At 49.9% G+C, this 22,408-nt stretch overlaps 2 protein-coding genes across 9 annotated transcripts; both read right to left on the bottom strand.

Moving 5' to 3' along the window:
- Window positions 1–722: 722 nt before the first annotated feature.
- Window positions 723–3,950, bottom strand: STOML2 (stomatin like 2). Its single transcript, XM_006187875.3, has 10 exons — window positions 3,833–3,950; window positions 3,470–3,607; window positions 2,922–3,021; window positions 2,742–2,800; window positions 2,549–2,650; window positions 2,269–2,403; window positions 1,968–2,112; window positions 1,766–1,845; window positions 1,407–1,535; window positions 723–1,003 (listed from the first exon to the last, which is right to left on the bottom strand). Exons 1-10 carry the CDS (start codon window positions 3,875–3,877, stop codon window positions 866–868), a joined length of 1,071 nt encoding a protein of 356 aa, XP_006187937.1. The 5' UTR covers window positions 3,878–3,950; the 3' UTR covers window positions 723–865.
- Window positions 3,951–4,994: 1,044 nt separating this feature from the next.
- FAM214B (family with sequence similarity 214 member B) lies at window positions 4,995–16,429 on the bottom strand. Of its 8 annotated transcripts, XM_032477912.1 has the most exons (10): window positions 11,517–11,807; window positions 9,072–9,192; window positions 8,844–8,987; window positions 7,632–8,600; window positions 7,418–7,476; window positions 7,122–7,227; window positions 6,840–6,998; window positions 6,536–6,604; window positions 6,278–6,453; window positions 4,995–6,155 (listed from the first exon to the last, which is right to left on the bottom strand). In XM_032477912.1, exons 4-10 carry the CDS (start codon window positions 8,523–8,525, stop codon window positions 6,002–6,004), a joined length of 1,617 nt encoding a protein of 538 aa, XP_032333803.1. In that variant the 5' UTR covers window positions 8,526–8,600; window positions 8,844–8,987; window positions 9,072–9,192; window positions 11,517–11,807; the 3' UTR covers window positions 4,995–6,001. The 8 variants fall into 8 exon arrangements, with proteins under 8 accessions (XP_032333803.1, XP_032333804.1, XP_006187939.1 ...); XM_032477913.1 differs by lacking the exons at window positions 9,072–9,192; window positions 11,517–11,807 and adding an exon at window positions 16,329–16,429; XM_006187877.2 differs by lacking the exons at window positions 9,072–9,192; window positions 11,517–11,807 and adding an exon at window positions 15,872–16,014.
- Between the last annotated feature and the right edge of the window lie 5,979 nt (window positions 16,430–22,408).

Genomic DNA, 22,408 nt, shown 5'->3' on the forward strand with positions numbered 1-22,408 from the left:
CATACAGTCACATCCCCTAGCACCCTGCCCTTCAGCCACAGCAAACAACTCTGAATGTTCCAACTTCTCTGGAGCCACGGGCCTTTGCATATTCCAGCCCCAAATGTTAGCCTGGTGAACGCATTGATTTTTTTCCAACCTGAGCCCAGTGGCAGAGTTGGCAATGTTGCTCCTCACAAACAGATATGCTCCCTGCTCCAGGATCCCTCAGCCAGAAATTTCCTCCACCACAGCACTTACCACTTTGTATCCTGCTCCCTGTGAAAGCAGGGACCATTTGGGTTTCGGCTGCTTTTGTAACCTGTGTCTAGAACTGAGCTTGGCACATGGCAGACATCATTAAATATTTTTGAATGAACGAATGAGTGTCCTCAGTCTCTAAAGACCCTTTGAACATTCTGCATTACTACTCCATACTCTCCCAGGGCAGTCCTCTTTCCCATTAAAAAAAACCCCAACACCTGCTCAATTCACAGCCCCACACTTATCAGGAGGGGACTACACTCCACAGCTGGTAGTTCAGTAGACATGTGGCTTAGTCCTTCCACTGTATCCCACAGCTTCTCCTGAAGACAGACAGGATGATTTCACTTTACATGAGACTCATTCTTTTTCATGGAGGTATCAGTTCCCGAGACCTGACAGGACTGGAGGTTGGGAGTGGGCATCCAAGGAAAACACTGGGGATTCTCCCAACTTCCTTCCCCAATCAAAGAGGACAGTTTTGGTTTGCCACTGGAGAGTTTATTACATGATTAAAGTTCAAATAAAAAAATAATAACCAAAACCTTGGCAGGGAGGCCAGAGCCAGAGTCTGGGAGAGCTGCTTCCCTGTCCCCAGCCTCCCCGATCAAGCCCGGCTCCATTAACTCAGCTTAACTCGATCAAGTTCCTCATCAAGACTTGCATCTGTGCCCTGGACATTCCTGCTGCTCCTGCTGGGGACTGAGTCCTGGGCCCCTGGCACTGGGGCTTTGGTGAGGGCTCCATACACACCCATGGCCTGAGGAGAGGGACAGAGAGAGAGCCATGAGGATGCATGGTAGGAGTGGCAGCCCGACCCATCAATGGCTAAAAGGAAGAAGGTGGAGCCGGGGCCAGTAAGCTTGCTTTTTCCTCTCTCTCTCAAACCTTATTCCTACAAACTTTGAAGTCAGTCTAAGAATGTTACAAACTCCCAGAGCAGGGTCACCCTCAAAATACTAATACAAGCATCTGCAAAAAAAGAAAAAAAAAAAGAGGTTCCCTATCTTCAGGGATGAATGAGGGTATTTCCTTCAGGGAACAAAGAGAGGTCTAGGTCTCAGGGCACTCTAAAGGCATCTGTGGTAAAACTGATGGTGGTGGTGGCAGGGTCTCAGTCTCTGGCACTGGTGCTCTGTGCCAGGTCCTCAGGGCACTCTAACCTGAGCCACCATACTGGTGACATCACCGGGGTTGGAGGGCAGCAGGACAGTGTTGGAGTCCTTGGCCAGTTTAGAGAACGCGCTGACGTACTGCTCGGCCACAGTCAGTGAGGCTGCTGCATCTCCATTCTGTGGCCATAAGGAGGATAAAAATCAGAGATCACAGATTCAGAGAGAGGGGAGGGAAGGAAGCGGAGAGAAGTCAGGTTCCCAGAAAGAGGATACGCAGTTCACAACACACAAGATTATATAATCTGGATCAATGGAACTAAAAAGACAGGAATTTCTCCAAAGAGTAAATGAGGGAATCTCTTCTACTGTCAATGTCTGTCCCTGACTCCCACCCAGGGGCCTCTCACATGTTGTGTCAGAGCTGCAGCCAGGATGCGAATAGCTTCAGCTTTAGCCTTGGCCTTGGCCAGAACTGCACTGGCCTCTCCTAGAAGAAAAGAGATAGAACTTGACCTATGAGACAGGGTACCCCAAAGCTCCTGTTCCAGCACCAACCCTCAAAGACCCATCCATGCTCTGTTCATCCCTCAGCCTCTACCCTCTGCTGACCTGCTGCCTGATTTATCTGTTCAGCCTTTTCTGCTTCAGAGGCCAGGATCTGTGCCTGCTTCTTCCCCTCTGCCACGTTGATGGCCGACTCTCGGGTCCCCTCAGACTCTAGAACTGTGGCCCGTTTCCGCCGCTCTGCCTCCACCTAGAAACCCCCAGCCACCCCCATCAACGAGAAACCAGAGTAAAAGTAAACTTTTACACAGACCTGCAATTGTACCCATCCCTAGGAAGGAAGTCCAGGTCCCCATGCAATTGGAGCATCCTGAAGTCCTCTTCCCTATCCCTCCCTGGCCCCCACCTGCATCTGCATGGACTCTTTCACCCGAGGTGGCACATGGATATCCTTGATCTCATAACGGAGGCAGCGGATACCCCAGCAGTCGGCAGCCTGGTTGATAGCATCCACAATGCTAGCGTTCAAGGACTCTCGCTCCTGGAGGAAGAGAGGTATAATCTCATTAGCCTCAACCCACCTATCAGGGGTCTGAGCTGAGAAGGTCCTGGGACTGATCCCCAGAAAGGACTGAGAGTGCCAAGTATGTGTCTTCAAACCCTAACTCTGGCTCAGATCCCCGTACCCTGAAGACTTTGTCCAGAGAGAGTTTGCCAAGTTCTGATCTCATGGTTGTCTGAGCCAGCTGGGTGACAGCATATTCAGGGTCCTCCACACCATAGCTTGCCTGAAAGGAGAATGGATAGTGTAAGTAGCCTGGATGCAAGACTTTAGTGAGGATAGCAACTCAGGAGCTGAATAAAGCAGGGGGCAGATACCTTGTAAGGGTCCATGATACGCAGGTAAAGGACTCCATCAATTTGCAGAGTTACATTGTCTGCAGGTCAGGAGCAGAAGAGAAAAGGAGTAAGGCTAGGCCTCCAGGTCCCAAACAGCTTTTTCTCCTGCTGCCATATCCTAACGGCCTCAGAGCACCCACATCACCCTGAACCCCTCACCGAGAGTCACAGCCGACTGCTCAGGCACGTTGATGACAATTTCCTTGAGACTCTGCACATATCGGATGCGGTCTAACACAGGAATGAGGATGTTCAAGCCCTGGGAAGAGGAGTCACGTGTCCTCAGAAGGATAGGGGCTGTAGGATTGGGGTCCAAGCTAGGACTGGAGTAGGTAAGGAATCAACACAGATTCTCCCCAGAAAAGTAAAAGAGTTGGGGTGTCATTGGTAGGGAAGCCCAAGAGGATAGGAATGTGAGGCCCGGCCTCTGACTGCAGAGAAGAGTCAAGGGAATGGGGGCCAGCAGAGTAGCTGTCTCCATGCAGACAGGTGGAGCTGACAGGGTGAACAGAAGAGATTCCCAACATGGGGCCTGTGGGATCCTAGGGCAATAGGTAAGATGGGTATGATGGTCAGGGCCCTGCCAGGTCTCCCTGGGATGTCAGAAGCCAGTGAGGGCAGGCCCCAACGAGGTCTCACCCAATCCCCCCATGGCGTTAGGGAACTGGGATTCAGGGTGGCCTGAGGTGGGCAGAAGAGGTTCTCACAGGCTCCAGAATCCGATGGAATCGGCCCATTCGCTCCACCACCCAGGCCTCCTGCTGCGGCACAAACAGTACCACGGTGTTTCGGGGTAATCCAGAGGAGGCGCGGCGTGGAGCGCGGCCAGAAGCCCGCACGGAGTCCTAAAGGGAAGACGAGGGTTAGCAGAGACCAAGCCGGCCGGGCACCCCGCCCCTCTCGGCGCCTCCCAGGAGGCATGTCCCAAAACCCAAAAGGGTTCTCGACTCACGTGAGTACCATAACCTCTGACCCCACTTCTCTCCCCAAACTTAGAATCCCGCTCCTTTCCAGCTGAACACCCAGGTGATCTCTGACCGGACCCTTGGAGAAAGCTGCCTCGCACTCACCCTCAGCAAAAGGGCCCCAGTCCCCCGCGCCGCGCGCGCCAGCATCTCCCACGGCCACAGCGACCTCCGGAACCAACGAGGCGCGGGGCAGAGCGGTCGCTCTAGATACCCGGGCCAAGCCTTTCCTCCTGTATTTCCACTCCCCCGGATGTACTTCTGGCCGTCCCTTCCCCCATTCCACACTCAGCCAATCAGCGTTATTTGACAGAAGCGTGCATTTAGTTGCTCCCTGAGAGACGCAGACCTTCTAAAGAGGGTCCAAGGCTGGATCTTCTTCTGGTTCTCACTGATGAAGTCCAAGAACCCGGACACCGTGACCAAATGGAGACTATTTTCCGCAGGCAAATGGTTCAGAAAAGCCTCCCATGGAGTTCTTTACCTGCACCGGAAACTCGGTTTACCCTTATGCGTGTATAATTGCCCCCATCTGTCACCATAGCGACCAGGGGATTGGAGCTGACTCGTTTCCATGGTTGCCATAGTGACATTCTCTTGTAGTCCTGCTGTGTTGTACCCAGCCTTCCCACTGGGGACTGACCCCATTCCTGTTGCCATGGTGACTGGACCTAACATTGGTGATTGGGCTGAGATTTCCCCCTCCTCTCTTTTTCCAAGGCACCACAGCTTTTTCTACCTCTTCCTGGCCAGAGTCTATCAATCAGGCCAGGTCCCCTTGCATAGAGTCCAGCACACAGCCCCAATGTCAGCCTTATCTGGATCATGTCACCCTGCATACATCTCTGATGCTCTGGCACATCCTTTAAGAGACTTACATAGTCACCCTCATTTTACATATCAGGGCACGTAGGGTCAGAGGAGCTAAAATCATCAACAATAGAACCAATGTAAGAATCCAGATCCACATTCAGAGTTCAGCTTTTATGGCTGAACCCTCGCCACCACCCCACCCTATTAGGTGAAAAGAGCAAGACCAGACTCAAAGAATCACCTCTCACCTAAGACCTTATGGCCTCACATCTCTTCTCTGGGGAAAGAGCAGAATCCCAGCTCCAGTTAGGCCCTCCATCTCCATTCCCAGGCTCTCCCCAACAGAAAAAGTAAGGCTTAGCTCAAGTTTCCAAACAAGAATTTATTTTCTTTCTTTCTTTGTTTTTCCTAAAAAAAAGTACCAGGTACAATTTTTTCCTGTTTTTTTTTTTTCTTCAAGTTTCAGCAAATGCTTGTTCCCCTCAGCCCAGCCCCAGCAGGGCTAAGGCTAGGTCAGAGTCTGAAGTGGAGAATGGGGTAGTTGGTAAATACATGACTGAGTTTGAAGGGTGCCCCTTACCCCAGCTGAGGTAGGTGGGTCAGAGTCTGGCCAGGTGAGAGGAGGCACCCCAGTCCTTGGCCCTGACTCTGCCCCTGAACACCTTCCTCAGTCAGGACCCCAAAGCAAGGAGACACAGGCAGGAGGAGAGGGACAACCAGAGGCTGGAGTCCTAGATAAGGGGTGGTTAACCCCTGTGTGTGCTCACATGCATGCATGCTCTTTCACACACACCCACCCATACATACACACACACACACACACACACACACACACACACACGTTGGCTTTCAGAGAGGGGTCAGAGGGTAGAAGAAGTAAAAGCAATACGGAAGGACAGGGGAAGCTGAGTCTTTGGCTAGTGACTCAGTCCTCCTGGGATAAGTTCTCTGCCCTCAGCTGAGGGAGAGCAGTTCTCCTGCAGTCGCCATATTAGCGTCTTCAACTCCTGAAGTTGGAGCAATATCTGAGAGTGGGAAAGGAGGAGGGGCAATGCCAATTATCAGCTTTGGGAGGTTACCAAGGCAATCCAATTTGAATAAATTATAAATTAAAAAATAAATAAAATAATAAGTGGCCCCTGCCCAGGACAGGGAGGCAACGCTGGCATGACTTGCCTGGGAACTTAGGACAACCTCAGGGTAGCTCCAGGTCCTCCCCACTACCTCAGCTGGCCTGGGAAATCCAAAGGAGGGGGCAGGCACGTGGAGTACCCAGAGTAGGTCAGGGTGTGGTACGGAGCAGAAGCTCTAAACACCCAAGTAATCAATTTGGGCATGAGCATGGCGAGGGCTTTAATTCAAGCTTGAAGGGTCTCTCGCCACTTCTCCACGTGTTTGCTCTGTTCAGGATGGAGCAGGATGGGCAGGTTCTTGACCCACATGGGTTCAGGGCACTGACAGTCAGGGCAAAGGTGAGTAACGTGGATTGTGAGGGGCCTCAGTCACAGCCTGCAGTTCGTAAGGGAGACCTGTGTCCAGTTCCAGGCTCCGGCGGGAAAAAAGCAGGCGGATGTCTCCATGCAGGCTTAACCGGCCTGAGCGGGAGCTCCGGAACCTGGGGGAGAACAGGCAGGGTGACCAAAGTGAGAAACCAGACAGTAGAGAAGCAAGGAGAAATCCTGGTCAGAGAAAGGTACCTGGGCCTCCTCTCCAGCTGCCCTGGGCCCCTGTCCTCACCTGAGGTGCAACAAGTAGCAGAGGAGGCGGCGGGTGGGGCTAGCATTTCCCTCCTCACCCACAGGCACCAAAAAGAGGCGATGGCGCAGAAAGGTCATGTGGGCAGCAGGCATGTCCGAGAAGTCAAAGGTCACGAGGAACATCTTCACCACAGTCTGGTTGGGGTTAAATAAGGTCTGGGGCAGGACAAGCAAGGTTGGTAGGGTCTAGGGGATGTTTTCCTCTCCCCACTCCCACTCCCCCTCAGGGAAAACTCACCACTTGGATGGTGCCCACCTTGGGCACGCTGTAACCCTTCCTCCCCAGGGGGTTCAGGTCCACGACACCCTGGGAAGGCCATGGAGCCATCAGCCAAGATAGAGTCTGGGAGATTCCTTGAATACTCATGCATCACTACAATCTCTCACTCTGGGACCCAGCCCCTGCCCCATACTAGAGTTCTCCCCACCTGGCCCTGACATTCTCCTGACATCACTCTTTAGATAAGAACATCTGAAGAATACCTCCTGCCCCAACCCTCATCCTCCTCATAAGCTAACTTTGGGTTGAGGTCAGGTCATACCAGGAAGGGGGCCGGGGCATTTTGCTCAGAAACATCAAAGAAGGTGACAGTGACAGGCAGCGTGACATGCTGAGGGCAGTAGGATCCACTAGCTCCAATCTCTGCCGTGAAGCCCTCAATGTGGCCAGATGGTGCAAAACGTCCTCGCAGCAATGATTCCTGGGGTTGAGGTGGGAAAACACATTATGAGAAAGATGCTAGCTATTTTCTTTATCCATCCAGGCAACACTCCACCATCCCTTCCCACAAAACCCCTCAATGAAGGAATCCAAGGGAAACTACCTCAAAGTTGCCCAACAGGGTACGGCTGACAGTGGGAGTAGGAACAGGGGAGGCACTGGGGGGGCTCAGCAGGCCTGGACCCTTCCGGAGGCTTCGAAGGGAGCTCCTGGTAAGGGAAGGAATACATAGTGGGTTGGCTTCAGGTATCTGGGATGCTTGCTCACGTCCTTGGGCTCCACTATTTGATACTACCCAGGCCTCCTTCCCTGAGGTCCCCTACAGTGGAATTGGAAAGAGGATTACAGACTTCTGTCCCATTTTCAGGGACAGGGCAGAGAGAGAAGCTGGTCACTTACAGCTTCAGGCGACGGGCACCTTTCAGCCTCCGTCCCATGGGACTGCAGTCTCTTGGGTCCTGTGGAGAGGAAAGGTTAAGGAAAGAGATTGGGTAGAGGCCAGGTATGTTTGGAGCAGGGGCTCATCACAAGCTCTTATAGGAACATCCCCATAGCCCATAACCTTTCCCCACACACACATCCACTTAAGAGCAGATCATCCCTCCTGGCTTACCAGTACAGGCTCCTTGGGCCCAGGCAGCAGGTGGTTCCAGAAGGGTGTGGCTTTGGCATCAGAATTGTTGGCAGCAGGAGGGTGGCCCAGGGCTCCCCGGCGCCTCCGAGGGGCTGGCCCCTCATCCTCAGAGCTGACATGCAGGGCTTCTCCAGCAGGAAGCAGCCTTCGCTTGGTGGGGCAGGGGCCTGGAGGTCCAGGGCCAGGGGGTGTGTGCTCGGGGCTGTGCCCATTGGCAGTGCCAAGGGACTCCCTAGGCCAGGGGCTGCCCCCGTTGCCCACCCCAGCCACTGGGCTCTGATCCCCTATTTGTGCAAGACTGTGCAAATCAGTGTCAAGTGTGTGCAGCTGGCCCGGATGGGCTGGCCCTGGGGACTCTCCCAGGGACCCCTGTCCCACTGGATCTGGGGAAACCCAGTCTCTGGTGTGCAAAGTATTGCAGGAAGCATTTGATGGGGGCCAGGGAGGGCTCCAGGTTCCTGAAGTCCAAGGTGAGGTGGAACTACCTCCCTGTTCCACAACACAGAGGCCATGATGGCAGAAATGTTGGCTGGCCACACCCAATCCCAGCCCCAGTCCCTCTGGGCCCAATAGTCCCACAGTAGATGGTTCTTCAGGGGGTAGTCCCTCTCTGGCCCCCAGCCCAGGGCCTCTCTTCAGCTCCCGGGGACCCTCGGTAGGCGGGGCTGGCCGTTTCAGGGCCCTGTGAAGCTCAGAGGCACCAGCAGGAGGGGAAAAGATGGATACCTGGTAGACCCCGGGGGATGATGCCCCCCCTGCTGGGCTGTAGCCCATGAGCAGGCCACCCTGGAGGGCCCCCTGCCTGACTGCAGGCTGCGAAGGGCCAGCCTCTGGCTCTGAGGATGGAGACGGCTCGGCCTGCACGTGGCGCATGAAGCCCCCCTTGGGTCAGGGGGGCCCCCCCACACAGCCTTTATGCTGGGCCTGGGCTGGGGGACCTGGGGACATCTGTACAAGAGAAGAGAAGAAAAGATGGTCAGAGCAATCAGTGAATCTTCTCCCTCCCAGCTGAATTTCAGATCCTCCCCTGGACTGAAGAGGTGACCTTGGAGGACTCCTGGGTTGAAGGTATCCAAATCCCCAGATGGATTAATGGAACCTAGAGGCCTCTCCCAGAACTTCTGAGAACGTGACATGGTTAGCTCAGGTTTCTAATTGGACCGGCTCTCCCTCCCTCTCCCTGGCACTCACCCCCATGAAGAGGCCTTACGCCTAGCTGTGTGTTGCCGCTTCCTGACTGATGCCTTGTTCTCCTAGCTTGCAGTCTGGTCCATGCCTGCTGCACTGGCAAGGTGACTGCCACCATTCCGTGCAGCTCCTGGGCTCAGCTGGACCCTGAGGAGAGAAAAACAGACATAAGCCAGGATCTCTGGAGCCAGTGATAAGGCGCCTCTCCAATTGTGGGCTAACAGAGCATACCCCAGGACATCCTCCTCTGGCATAAGAAGCTCTTCAGAAACAGAAAGGGCAGTCTTGGGATCCAGGGTCCAGAGGGCAGAACTGGGCCACCCAAGGAGTCACAGAGAGGCAGGTCTTAGCTCTTTGTAATAAGGAAGTGAGAAGTAAGTTGAGGCAGGATGACTATTTGTCAGGGCCACCAGCTGGGGAACTTCTGCCTTGAATGGGAAGGGGGATGAGATACCTCATGGTCCAAGAGATCATGCCAGCTGAGAGGTGGCCAAAGCAAGAATTCAGCTTTCCTAGTCAAGGCCACTGAGTTGCACAACTCCCTCCCATATACCTATCTGCAAAGGGACAAGTGCCACCTCAGAACCTTAAGGGCAAAGGTTTTGCAGAAACTTAACCCCCATCAGTGCTCCTTAGAGGTACAAACCTCAGGTCAGCTCAAAGTGGGCCCTTCAGCATTAAACCCCCAATTGCCCCCAGCAGTCTGTCCCTTTAACAGGAAGCAACAAATCTAACCAAAACAAGTCTGGGGGGTGGGGTGGGAGAGGAAGCACAGCTAAAAGGCACTTTCCAGGGCCTACCCCACCCCCTAGGCCCTGCAAACTAGAGATAAGGCAGAGACAGTCAGACAGCTGGAGTACCTCTCACTCGTCTCCAACGTATCGAACACCCAAAACCCCAAACCACTGCTTTTCTGCCAGGGGACAAGATGGTCTTCACTGATTTGTCCACCCTCAGGAGCCCATATTGGGTGAGGGATGTCAAACTGAAGGCCATTTTTCATCGTGAGAGGAAATACTGTCCCCAAGATCAAGCTTCTCCTTTGGTCAGTAGCCTGTGCTGCCTGCTATCCACAAAACCCTTTCCCCTTCTAGGAATTCCCCCTGAATGCCTATCCAAGTCCTACCCTTCCTCCTTGGCTAGGCCAAATGCTATCCCCTCCAGAAAGCCTGTTCTTGCCACCCCAGACCACAGATATCTCTGTCTCCTCTGAATCTTCACCTGTGGCAGTGTCATTATCTCCTGTAACCCTGTGGCAGTTTTGCTTGCTTCTGTGGGTAAAACATCTCCAATTGACCACAGGGTTCTTGAAGATAGATTTGTGCCTCGCTCCTTGCATAAAACAGGACTGAAAAAAAGTAGAATGCAAGCCCTAGAGATCTGGGCAGCAGTCCTGACAGTGCAGAGAAAAACTCCCAGAGTGAGAGAAGCAGAGAGATTAATTGTATAAGGAGAATCAGCAACAACAGAGGTGGGGTCGGAGGCAGGGAGAAAGGGGAGATTTGCACCCAGGGACCAAAAAGCTCCCTTACATCAAGTTCCCATCATTGCACCCTACACTATCCTATTTCACCAAGTTCTCATTAGAACTGGAAGCCCTAAGAAAATTCTGGTTCCCTTTGGTGGGTGGGGTGTCTGAAAAGGGCAGAATGCCAATGGCAGCATTGTCAGAGGGTACAACCTGTACTCATCTCTTTCCTCCTCTCCTCTACCTACATCATACAGATTGAGGAAGGGTCTCTTCCTTAGCACTCCCACCTCCAGGTCATCCCAGTTGGCCTCTTGAGTCCTTGCTCTGAGGAAGCCAGGTGATGACATGATATGGGGCTTGACCCCAGCATGCCTGGCATCTGCTTATTACCCCCGAGCCCTCTCAGTTCCTGCTGGGTCAATGAGAAGCTTTAAGACTCAGTTCTCTGCCACCCAGCCGGTCTGGCTCTAGACCATGGCTTCAAGCTGACTCATGGGGCAGGACTTGGTGGGGAGAGGGAGGGGCAGGGTAGGCAAAACCTTATTCTCTGTGCAGGGGGTGGGTGGCTGGTGTCAAACAACTGTATCAGGCTGTGGCTGGCAAGGACTACAGCTCCCAACATGCCAAGGCAGCAAGGCCAGCAAAAACAACAAGTCCCAGAATACCATGGGGTCAATACCCTCAGACACCTGCTAGGCCTGGGAGGAGGGGTAGGTGGGTGTTGAGCTCCCAGGCTCACTCTCCCCTTCCCTTTAGTATAAAAGGTATCCATTTCTACCCTGATCAAGAAGGGTGCAGGAAGGAGAATTCCTCTCCATGTGCTTTCCACCCTCACCCCCTTCAGAGAGAACTGCTGCCAGCTGCTCTACATTTTATCTCTACATCCGTCCACACAAGCTAGGGGGACCACCACTGTGGGTAGGAAGGTCAACCACTGCTTTCTCACCAACCTCTTACCTCTGGCCCAGAGCCCTCCACCCTCCGTGGAGAGGAAACAAATCTTAACACCTCCTCCAAAATGAGCCCAGCAGACTCACCCCAGCACCCGGGCTCCAGGACTCCTTGTTCTGAACGAACCCCCCGCCCCAACTCCCTGCTTAGCCTCCCAAGTCTTTTCTCACCCCTCTCCTCCCCACAGCCTGGGACAGGCCCCATTCCCTATTGGAGCTTCGGAGATTTGCTATTTCCCCCTAGCACAAACTCACCCCGTTCCCAAATTGGCTCTGCCGCCGCGGCCTCTGCTCCGGGCCCTTCCGTCCCGTCCCGTCCCGGTCCCTCCCCTCGAATGCCCGGTTCTCCCCACCAAGGGCCCCCAACCCAGACAAAGGGTGGCTCAGACTGAGCCCTGCTCTGTTAGGCTCTTCTCTGTTCAGCTTCGTGTGCAACACTAGCGGGCCCTGGCGCCCGCAGCCCCCAAGCCGCTGCCGCGCCCCTCCCCGCGACTGTCCCTCCCCGTGGCCGCCCCGGCTCCGCGGTGCCGACTCCACTGCCCCTCTGACTCACAGGCCATTTCCTACCAGCTGATGGGGCTGCCCGCCCCGCCTAGCGCCCCAACACCCCCGCCGCGGCCACCGCGGCCGCCACGCCCCCTAAAACTCGGCCCTCCGTGGGCAGCGACCATGCTCATTGGCCCAAAGGAGGCCAGCCTCCCTACGACCTCAAGTGTGAGGCACGCCCCCTGCAAGAAACGCACGCCCATTGGTCCACAAGGGGGCAGGACTACCAGGGTAGCCCCACCTATCTCCTTAACCCATCTGCTGCCGAAATCCAAAGCTGCTCTCAGATCTGCCATTTAACCCTTTGAAAGACGTAGGCCTCCCATTTTGCACCCCGCCCTTCCTCTTCCAAAGCTGGTTAATAGGACGCTCTAGGGCTTTCATAGACACAGTTCAACAATCTCCAGAGTCAGCCAGCTCTTCCCACACCAGACCCCAAATATCCCAACTCCCATTCATCTCTCCATGCCTTGCAAATCAAGGTTCCCGAGACCAGAGGGCTGTTAAGGCCCAGGAAGCTTCCTTCATGCGAGAGCAGATGAAAAGTCCTGAAGTGAGTCTTATTTCCTTCCATTGAGAAACAGTATTCTTTCTTCTCTTACTCTACATTGATGTTCTCTTGCCTTTATTAGAGGGGCCCCAAGGGCTCCTGAGATAGGGATACATTTTAATTCAGGAATCTAGACATCATTTTTTGCCTTTGAACGTCCATTCTGAGATCAGGCTGCTTAGCCCCTTTCTGCCAGTACTCTTTTCTATTCATAAGCCCCTGTTCAAGGAGGCAGAGCACCCAGGAATCTGTCCACAGTGGGGGAAAATGTGCCCAACTCTTGTGACGGAGCTCACTATGATTCATAGCTCCTTCGAAACTCCCCACCCTCCCGGAGTTACTGGGCCCCAGGCCCAGCCCAAACTCAGCCAAATTAAGTGGCAGCAGGGCCAGGATTCTTAATTCTTATTCTCCTATTTTTTTAATGACCAGAATGGAAACATTTGCAAGGATTAGACATTAAAAGGCATTTTTCAGAGGCGCTGCTCTGGGGGCAAGTTAAGAAAATAAACAGTCCTGTCTATCTTTCCCTCTGCACTTGTAAAGTCAGACAGTTTGGAATTTAAGAGGCTTTTTCTCCCAGTCTTCCACGGAAGCACGAGGGAAAGACCAGTGTCAAAAGAGGTAGGACTCAAACTGAGGGCAGGCTCCCTGGCTGTGCCTCCGGAAGAGGGGGAGTCCATTCTTTAATAGTTCAGAAGCCACAGAAGGCCCAAGCTACCTTGCCTGTGGTGTTGGCCCCAAGGGCCCCCGAGGTTGTCACTGGACAGTAAAAAGAGGTTCTCCTCCCCTACGTCCTCCCTGTGCCCTAGACTTAGGAAGGATAAGCAACTAACAGTTCCCTTGGGTGCCCTTCTCCTCACCTCTGCCCAGCGGAAAAACCCTGAAAAAAGAACGCAACTGCAAGACTAACTTCCTTGCTGGTTCCCTAATGCTAAGAAACAGGATTTAGGAAATTTCCAACACCCTGAACATAATTTCAGAGTACCAATGTAAGAGCCTACTTGCCTTAGTAAAAGCTTACTGGGAAGTCAGTTAAACATAGAACACTGTAGGGAAGAAATAATCCCTTGCTGGCCCCACCTTATTCTATCTAACCACCTCTATCATAGGCCCAGGCTTTAGTTATCTGGAAAGGTCATGGCGCAATAGTTCAGAGGGAAGGATCAAAGATGTTCTAGGCTTCAGTATGCCTTGGGAAAGCTGCATGGTACAATCAAGAGGCTTTACCTTAGCTGCCCTAAATTCTTACCCTGCTTTATTTTTTTTCATAGCAGTTATCACCAGCTGACACTTCTCCTTCTTGCCCCTCCTCCCCCCCTCTTCTTCCTCTCTCTCTCTCTCTCTCTCTCACACACACACACACACACACACACACACATACACCATTTCTTTCTCTACCTATGAGAATGGAAGCACCATGAGAGTAGCAGTTTGTCTGCTTTGTTCATGCTGGTATTCCCAAAGTCAACATCAGTGCCTGACATATAATAGGTGCTCAATAAACACTGGCTGAAAGAAACAATGAGCCCTGGGCTGAGTGAACAGCAATCAGGACACCTGGGTTCTAATGCCTGCTCTTTCACTGTGAGACTTGTGTCTTTGGTTGTTAATTTCCAAATCTGTAAAATGAGGAGTTTGTATAACTGATAACCATTAAGGGCATCTACAACTCTGACCTTATACTGCTATAAGTCTAATGGCTATTGTTCACTCGTATCCATTTTCAGAGGATGGGTCTAAGTGTCTGAATGCCCTGCTGCTTGTACCAAAGCAGAAAGGCTATACTCCAGCCTCAGCACAGCAGACTGATGCCCTTTCTCTTCATGCCCCACCCACTCACACAAATGCCTCAGTCCTGAGGAAACTGCAGTGAGTCTGCCCTAGGCCCTGCCTCTCTGAGAGACAGTCTGGGGAGCTGTGTTGCCATAGCAATCAGCTCCTCCTCAAAAGGCTTCGGCCTGCCCTCCTTTACCCCACCCTACCCCATGGCTTTGTCTGGCCCCAGCACCCCCTCCCGCTCCAGCCAGTCTCTCAGCCAGAGGAGGCAGGCTTGGGGCCCCTTTCAGCAACACTGTCACACTCATTCAGCCACTGTGTGGAAAGCAGAGATTTCTCACCCACTCCCAGCCAGCCCAGGGGCAAAAAGAACTCTGGTATTATATCAGGTCCCTTTAGGGAAACACAGAAGCCCCCAAGAGAACTAGGTCCTAGTCTCAGTTCTAACAGCTTCCAAGCGAGGAATGTAGGGAGCCATTTGTTCTTCTTTCCCCAGCAGAGGCTGGAATTTCACATCCCTTCCTAAATTCAGCCTACAATAGTAGCCCACCTCTCACGACTTGCATCAAAGACTCTTAGTATGTCTTACCAGTCTCACCATTTCCCTCTCCCACAGAAGCCCAGAATTTTTGAGGGTCTTAGGGTTCCCCAACAAAGAGAAGGAAATGTGTGGGGAAATTAGTATGGGGCAAGTGGTAAAAATGTGGCTACCTGGTCACTTGGCGGAGCTGTTGGGAGAGACCTTGGTAGTAGTGAGGGCAGGCGGGGTCTGGGCCTTGCTGCAGGTTACTTAGGTCCCTGGTCATTGAGTACAAAGTCTGAGGCAGGGCACAGCTCCTAGACAGGCAAGGACCAGGCCAGGCCCCAGGGCGAGGAAGGAAGTGGGAAATGAGCACACCCAGAGCATAAGGGCAGGGCAAAGGGGGGTTGGGGGGGGGGGAAGACAGGGACCAAGGTAGTCTTCTAGAAGGAACAGGAACTAGAGTGGGGGGTTAACAGGAACCGAATGGGGGAAGGGTCCCCAGGGTCACCAGCTAGTGGGTAAAAACCCAGTCTCAGCCAGACAGATCTGAAGCTGAGTGAGATAGTCACATAAGCCCTAGTGGCAAGTGGGGCCTGGAGTGCTCAGGCCTGAGAGTGGAGTTATGAGCTGAGGAGCCAGGAACACTACAAACTGGCTTCTTCATCCCACTAATTCCATCTCTCTCTTTCCTAAAACACAGTACACAAACATCTTCCTGGAGTCTCTACAATGCCCCCAGACTTTCTCAAAGCACTAGGGGTTCTTCCCTCCTCATCTGGGGCCTACAACCCCTTCCCCTCACACAGTGCCCGCAGCCCCATCCCTTCTTCCTCTACACAGTCCTTCTGCCCTTCCCACACTCTGGACCACCAGCCCTTCTCCATCACACAACACCCCCAACCCCGACCGAAGAGCCTTCAGATCCCCTCCCCCCTCAAGTATCGTCTCCAACCCTCCAGATAGCGACCTCAGCCCCTCACGGTACTTCCCACCCTCACAACGCACTCCCGCTCCTCCTTCACAAGGACTACTGGCGAATGCACCTTATTGCCCACACATTGGGCCTCCAACTCCTCCCCCAACTCTGTCTTACTCCACTGCCCCAACATTTCTCCAGATCCTCTCCTTCCCTAACATGCTCCCTACCTCCTCATGTCTGCCCAAGCGCACCCCCGTCCTCGTCCCTTCTTCCACGCGCACCCCGCCCCACACCTGTAGTTCCGTGGGTCCCGTTGCACCTGGGGAGGTAGTGGACTGGGGCAGTTACAGAGCAGCCCTGGCTGCAGTCTCGGCCTGCAAACCTCGCCCCTTTGGTCCGAGCCCCACCCCACAATGCCCGGACCCACCCTCCCCCTTGTCCCACCTCCCACCTTCCCCGGGCTCGTCCCCTTTCCTAGTTTCTTTAATTCCTCCGGCTCCTCCCCTGTAATCAGTGTCCCACCCCTCCCTGGCTCCGCCCCTTATCTCCCTCTCGGAGTCTCCCCATTGAACCTCTCCTTGTCCCTCGCCACACCCCTGGTCGCCGCCCCCTTTTGGTCTCTCTGCCTTTCACTAAAATCCAACCCCTCGGATTCCAGCCTGGCAGAACTCGTGCCAGGCCCCTTTCCACCGCTAACCCCCTCCCATCTCAAAGCCTCTCCTCCCTCCGCCCCTTCTCTGCACGCCTCACCCCGGAGCTCGCGCTCCAGCCCGGAACCGCTGGCTCTGATTGGCGGCGGCGGCCCCAATGGATGGCGGAGGAGACAGAGTGATGGCTGTAGGTCGCCCGAGGTCCCACCCTGGCCACGTGCGGCTTCTGTGATGACAGGTCTAGAAGGGCGGGGCCTAGGCTTGTAGTGCGCGGCCTAGGCTAACCGGATCGGGCCGGAGTCGGGGAGCCAGAGCCGGGGCCAAAGCGCTAGCCCGAGGGCACTGAGCCTGACTATGCCCTCCCAGGCTTTCACTCTGTCATGAGCTGCCTGCGAAACTTGAATCTTTCAGTGAAGCCCTCTGCGTCAGCACGCATACTTGCCCTAATGTGTGATGTATGTGGGGTTTACCGAATAGTGCAAGGAATCTCAGGGCTATGTAAAGATGGGAGAATCTGCTTGGCGAGGTCTCATGTCTGTGAGGGTGAGCAGCTTCAGCATCCTACGTTATGCAGCTGAGTCTGAGTTCTGGGAGACTGGCAGTAAGAGTCAGATCGGTGCATGTGGAGGTAGATGAGCGAGGAAGTCTGTGAATTTTATGAGTGTAAGAGTTAATACGGAGTTGGGAGAGCCTGCAATAGCCACAGAAAAGTAGAGCCTTTGCTTTGTACAAGTCTAGAATGAAGTATGTGACAGCGACACGTGTTCCGTAATTTAATTAGCGCTCCAGTCTTCTCTCCAAGTAACTTCTCCCAGCCCCACGAGTTCCCGAGATACAGCAGAGGAGGTCGACGTTTTCCAGCTATCCGGTAGATGGCAGCACAGGGCCCTTGAAGAACTGAGTGGCTCTGAACCCAGGGCCTTGTGGGCTTCTCTGTGGAGCCGGCGACATAAATGGCTGTATGATGGGTCGGACCAGTTGAATTTCTCTGAAAGTCTCAGATTCTTCAGGTCTCTGTGACTTTCTCTCTGTGAATAACTTAAGCTGCTTTACTGAAGACTACAGGGTAGCATATTATATTTAGTTGTCATGTCACAGATCCCCTTGGCTGTGTCAGTTTCTCAGACTTCCTTATTTTTGATGACGTTGACAGTTTTACAGAGTACTGGTAAGGGTATTTTGTATTATGTCTTTTGGTTGGAATTTGTCTGGTGTTTTTCTCATGATTATACCAAGATTATGCATTTGGGGGAGGAAGACCCCAGAGATAAAGTGCCAGTTTCATTACATTATATCCATGTATGCATGTATATACATGGTATGTTTACATATACAATATTGGCATTATACTGTATTTTCTTATTACAAGCTTTTCTTTTTTAAGTCAATGGCTCCTAAACATTCTCTGAGTCTTTATTCTTCTGCAAGATTTAAAAAATTTCAGCAGGGAGGGTGTAGCTCAAGTGTTAGAGTGTATGCTTAGCATGCACAAGGTCCTGGGTTCAATCCCAGTACCTCCTCTAAAAATAAATAAATAGACCTAATTTCCTCCCCCGCAACAGTAAATAAATAAATAAAATATTTATAAAAATTTCTTTATGAAATATTTTAAGCATTCAGAGAATTATAAAGAATACTATAACAAACCCACATTCTTCTCACATAGCTTTATCAAATGTTAATATTTTACCACATATGCTTCAGATTATCTTTTAAGGAAATTAGTATTTCAGGTAAAGTTGAACTTTAATCTACTCCTTCCTAATCCCAGCCCTGTTTCTCCCTTGTTCTTCATACTTCTCCAACACAGGAAAAAAAGACTGTCCTAAACTGGTATTTATTTTTCCTCAGCATTTTTAAGAATAAATTTATTGATTGATGTACATGTTTTTCTGTTGTGTTTATACATAGGAGTCGCATTGCTGAATCATAGGGCATGTTTATGATCAGCTTTAGTAGATACTGCCAATATTTTTCCAAAGAGATTATAGCAATTCACATTCCCAACAATATGTCAGAGGTCTAGTTTTTCCACATCCGTGTCAACACCTGATGCTGTCTTTTTAATTTCAGCTATTCTAGTGTATATGTAATGATATCTCATTATGGCTTTCATTGGCATTTCCCTGATACCTAGTAAAGTTGGCCACCTTTTCATATGTCTACTGATTATCTTCTTTTGTGACTTGCCTGATCAAGTCCTTGGCCTATTTTTCCATTTGGTTGTCTTTTTTTCTGTTTATAGGAGCTCTTTGTATATTCTGGATATGATTCCTTTGTTAGAGGTATCTATTGCAAATATACTTTCTCATTCTGTACCTTGCTTTTTTATCCTCTTAGTGGTCTCTTTCAATGAACAGAAGTTCTTAACTTTGATCAGTCCAGTGTATCTTTTTGTTTATGGTTAATGCATTTTATGCCCTGCTTAAGAAGTCTTTGCCTACCCCAGGGTAATGAATATATTCTCTTATGTTATTGTCTAGAAGCTGTATTATTTTACCTTTTTTAGTCATCTGGAATAGATTTTGTGTGTGGTGAGAGGTAGATGTCAAGATTCATTTTTGGGGGGAGGGTATAGCTCAGTGGTAGCATGCATGCCTAGCATGCATAAGGTCCTGGGTTCAATCCCCAGTACCTCCATTAAAAATAAATAAATAAAAACCTAATTACTCCCCCCAAAAAAGAAGAAAAAAAGATTCAATTTTTTCCCCTCATTATGGTTATCCAATTGATCTAGCACCTTTTGTTGAAAAAAACTGTCATAGTATAATTTCCAAAAAGCTAAAAGCAAGGTTCTTACAAGAATATAGAATGAACACATGTCAAACATTTATCTAACTGATTAATAAGGGAATAAACAGATAAAGCATGTGCATATATATACACACACACATACACACACATACGTAGAGAGAAAGAGAAAGAGAAAGAGATTTTAAGGAATTGGCTCACCAGATTACAGAGGCTGACAAGTCCCAAAATTGGTAGGTGGCAAGTTAGAGACTCAGGAAAGCTGATGGTGCAGTTCTAGGCCCAGTCCAAAGACCTGAGAACCAAGAGAGCTGAGAGTATAGCTCCAGTCTGAATGCCAGTAGGCTCAAGACCCAGGAAGAGCTGGTGTTTCAGTTTGAGCTCACTGAAAAGCAGGAAAGAAAACCAATGTCCCAGCTCAAAGAGAGTCAGTGAAATAGAAATTCTCTTATTCAGTCCTTTTGCTCTGTTCAGAGCTTCAACTGATTAGACGAGGTCCACCCACATTGGAAAAGCAGCCTGCTTTATTCAGTCTACCTTTTCAAATATTCATCCAGAAACATCCTTATGGACATACTCAAAATAAATTTTCAACCAAATATTCGGCCCAGTTAAGTTGACACATATAATTAACTGTCACAGGCATTTATAGGCATTTGAAAAAATAATGCTAGAATAAGATTGTTAATAAGATATAAAAGTGGTTAATGTCTACAGGACAATAACACCATAATCTTTTCTATTAATCAGAAATCTTTTGCAGTATTACCAGACAAAAATCTATAGGTTAATGTGTGACTTCAGAGTTTTAACCTTTGATCAGTAATAGATAATGAATAAAGCAAAAGTATGTTGCCCGGATAATTCATCTTTGACTGCCTCTGCTGTCTTTTCTTTGATGCATTTCCAAGTTTTAGATGATTTTTATAACAAAACCATCCTTTCCCCTACTTCTCTGAGTATCCCTTTTTACATAAAACAAGTATTCATAATATGTGGTCTGTTTCTGGACCCTCTGTTCTATGAATTTATTTGTCCATCCTTGCCCCATTATCTTACTGTCTTTATTGTAATTTTGTAATAAGTCTTGATATCTAGTAGTGCATATTCTCCAACTTTAAGATTTTACGATTATATTGACTATTCTTGGCCCATTCCATTTCCATATAAATTTTAGGATCAGCTTGCTAATTTTCATACACACACAAAACACACACACTCCTACCTTCTAGGATTTTCATTAGGATTGCATTATATCTGCAGACAGAACATTTAGATTGTTTGTAGTTTTTTGCTATTACAAATAATGTTAATATTCTTTTATTCAATGAAAGTGTTGTAGAACTTTGTAAGAATCTTTTCACTTTAGGTCCAAGGAAAAATAATAGTTTGGTGACTCTAAGTACCCTGATCATTTTAAACAAAACACTGAAGGAGATTTTATTTTGCCAAGTAGGGTTTCTGGGTCAAGTGGTAGGCGAAAAGTTTTAAGGCATTCCAATGGTTTTAACTTTTTACATACTGAGTTGGAGGAGGTGGAGTGACATTTAGTAAGAGAAATTAGCAGGTCATTAGACATATGGGTCTGAAGCTGAGGAGAGCAGTATAAACTAAAGATAAGATGTGGAACATATTGACATTTATAGATAGCAGATTATCTGTAGGCAAGGTTTAGGGTTTGTGAAGGAAGAAAAACAAAGGCTGTGCATAGAGATTTGGGGCTCTACTTCATATCCATATTAAATAATTTGAGGAAGAAAATAAGCCTGAGGAATAGTAGATTAAAGAGGAAGGGGGCCCTAGATCTCATGTATATGTGTTTGGGGTGGGGACAGGTCTCGGTTTGTGCCAGAGAGCTCCTCCTGGTGCCACGACCACTGGGCAGGGGCTATGTCAGTCTGAGTTCCTTCTCCCTACTACCTGCCCCTTGCAGGTTACCCCCGTCTTCCCTGACTTACTCCACTAACCCACCCACTGCTACTAAATCTGTGTGTTTTGGCTTTTGGAATCGATGGTTGGATTTGACTGTCTCCAGATACCTGAGTTTGCCCATCTATCCAGGTTCCTAAAGATGGGACTTGAATTTGGACTTTCTTTTAGGATTTCTCCTGCTATACCCTCTGTTCCTGTCAGCATTCTGCACTGTGGATTAGCCTTCAGCTCCTGACAGTCATTCCCTGTCCTTTTGTTCATATTGCTAGGCCCTAGTTTTGTCAAAGTCCTGGGAGCCTTTGACTCAAAGGACAGATGTTTTGCATAGTCCATTTGAAGCTTGTTCCTTTAGAGGAGGAGAGATTATGTAAATTTTTGTCTATGCACAGGGCCTATTCAGATAGCTTTCCTGATTTTATAGATATAATCTCAGCGATAAAACAAACTTTCTCTGTTTTAACTGAAACTGAAGTTCAGTTTCAATTGAAAGGGTAGTTGAGGTCACCTCTTCTTTTGAGATTAAATAAAAATGCATCAAGCCCTTTATCCCATAATCAGTGGGAAGTCTAGTGCCATCCTGGAGCCTTCTGTGAATTCTAGGACTGGGGAGGACTTTGATTTCCCATGACCATTCTTGACCTATAATCCCTGGCTTGCTGAATATGCAATTTGCTGCTGTTTCACCTCCCTGAGCTGATCTTTCTTTTGTCTTTTTCTAACCTAGACATAGAATTCTTTATTTTCCCCCCAGAACCTCTCATGGAAGGCATTTGTGAATGGCAGTCTTTACTGAAGCTTGGGGAATGATATAAGGGGTAGAAATATATCTACACAAACAACTGAAAATTGAATATTTGAACATCTCAGTTCCTTAAGTATTCTTAAAAGTCTTTTGTTTGAGATTAGCAGATACAAGCTACTATATACAGAACAGATAAACAGCAAGGTCCTACTGTATAGCACAGGAAACTATATTTAATAACTCGTAATAATCTCTAATGAAAAATAATCTGAAAAAAAAATATGTACACACACACACACACACACACACACCTTACTGATCCTGGCTGATTAACAAGGGAAAGGAAGTGCCTAGTTCATGAAAAGGCAGGACATTTCTCTTATCCCACAGCTGGCTCGTTAAAATCCAAGGACATACCCCAGTATCTCTTCCTTTGTTCCTGCCAAAGTTTCTGCTAATTGCTTTTTGTTTCAGGGCTGAGCTCTGAAGGAGGAAGGAGGAAGGAGCCCGTAGCAGAAAATAATTAACACCACCACCAGAATAAAGAGAAAGATGGCAGAGCCTTCTAACAAAAGACCCCGAGGCCCATCCCGGGCCTAAGCTGTCTCTACTGGCCATCTTGGCTGACAGTTCGCTGCTCCAGCACTTCCTTTCCTTCCCTCTGCTTGAGCACTTTCCTTCCATTCCCCCTTCTGAGTAATAATTCTGCTATTCAATTCCTCCCTCTGCCTCTGCTGCGTGAATTCTTTCACAGC

Source organism: Camelus ferus, chromosome 4, assembly GCF_009834535.1.
Source record: "Camelus ferus isolate YT-003-E chromosome 4, BCGSAC_Cfer_1.0, whole genome shotgun sequence".
Lineage (NCBI taxonomy): Eukaryota > Metazoa > Chordata > Mammalia > Artiodactyla > Camelidae > Camelus > Camelus ferus.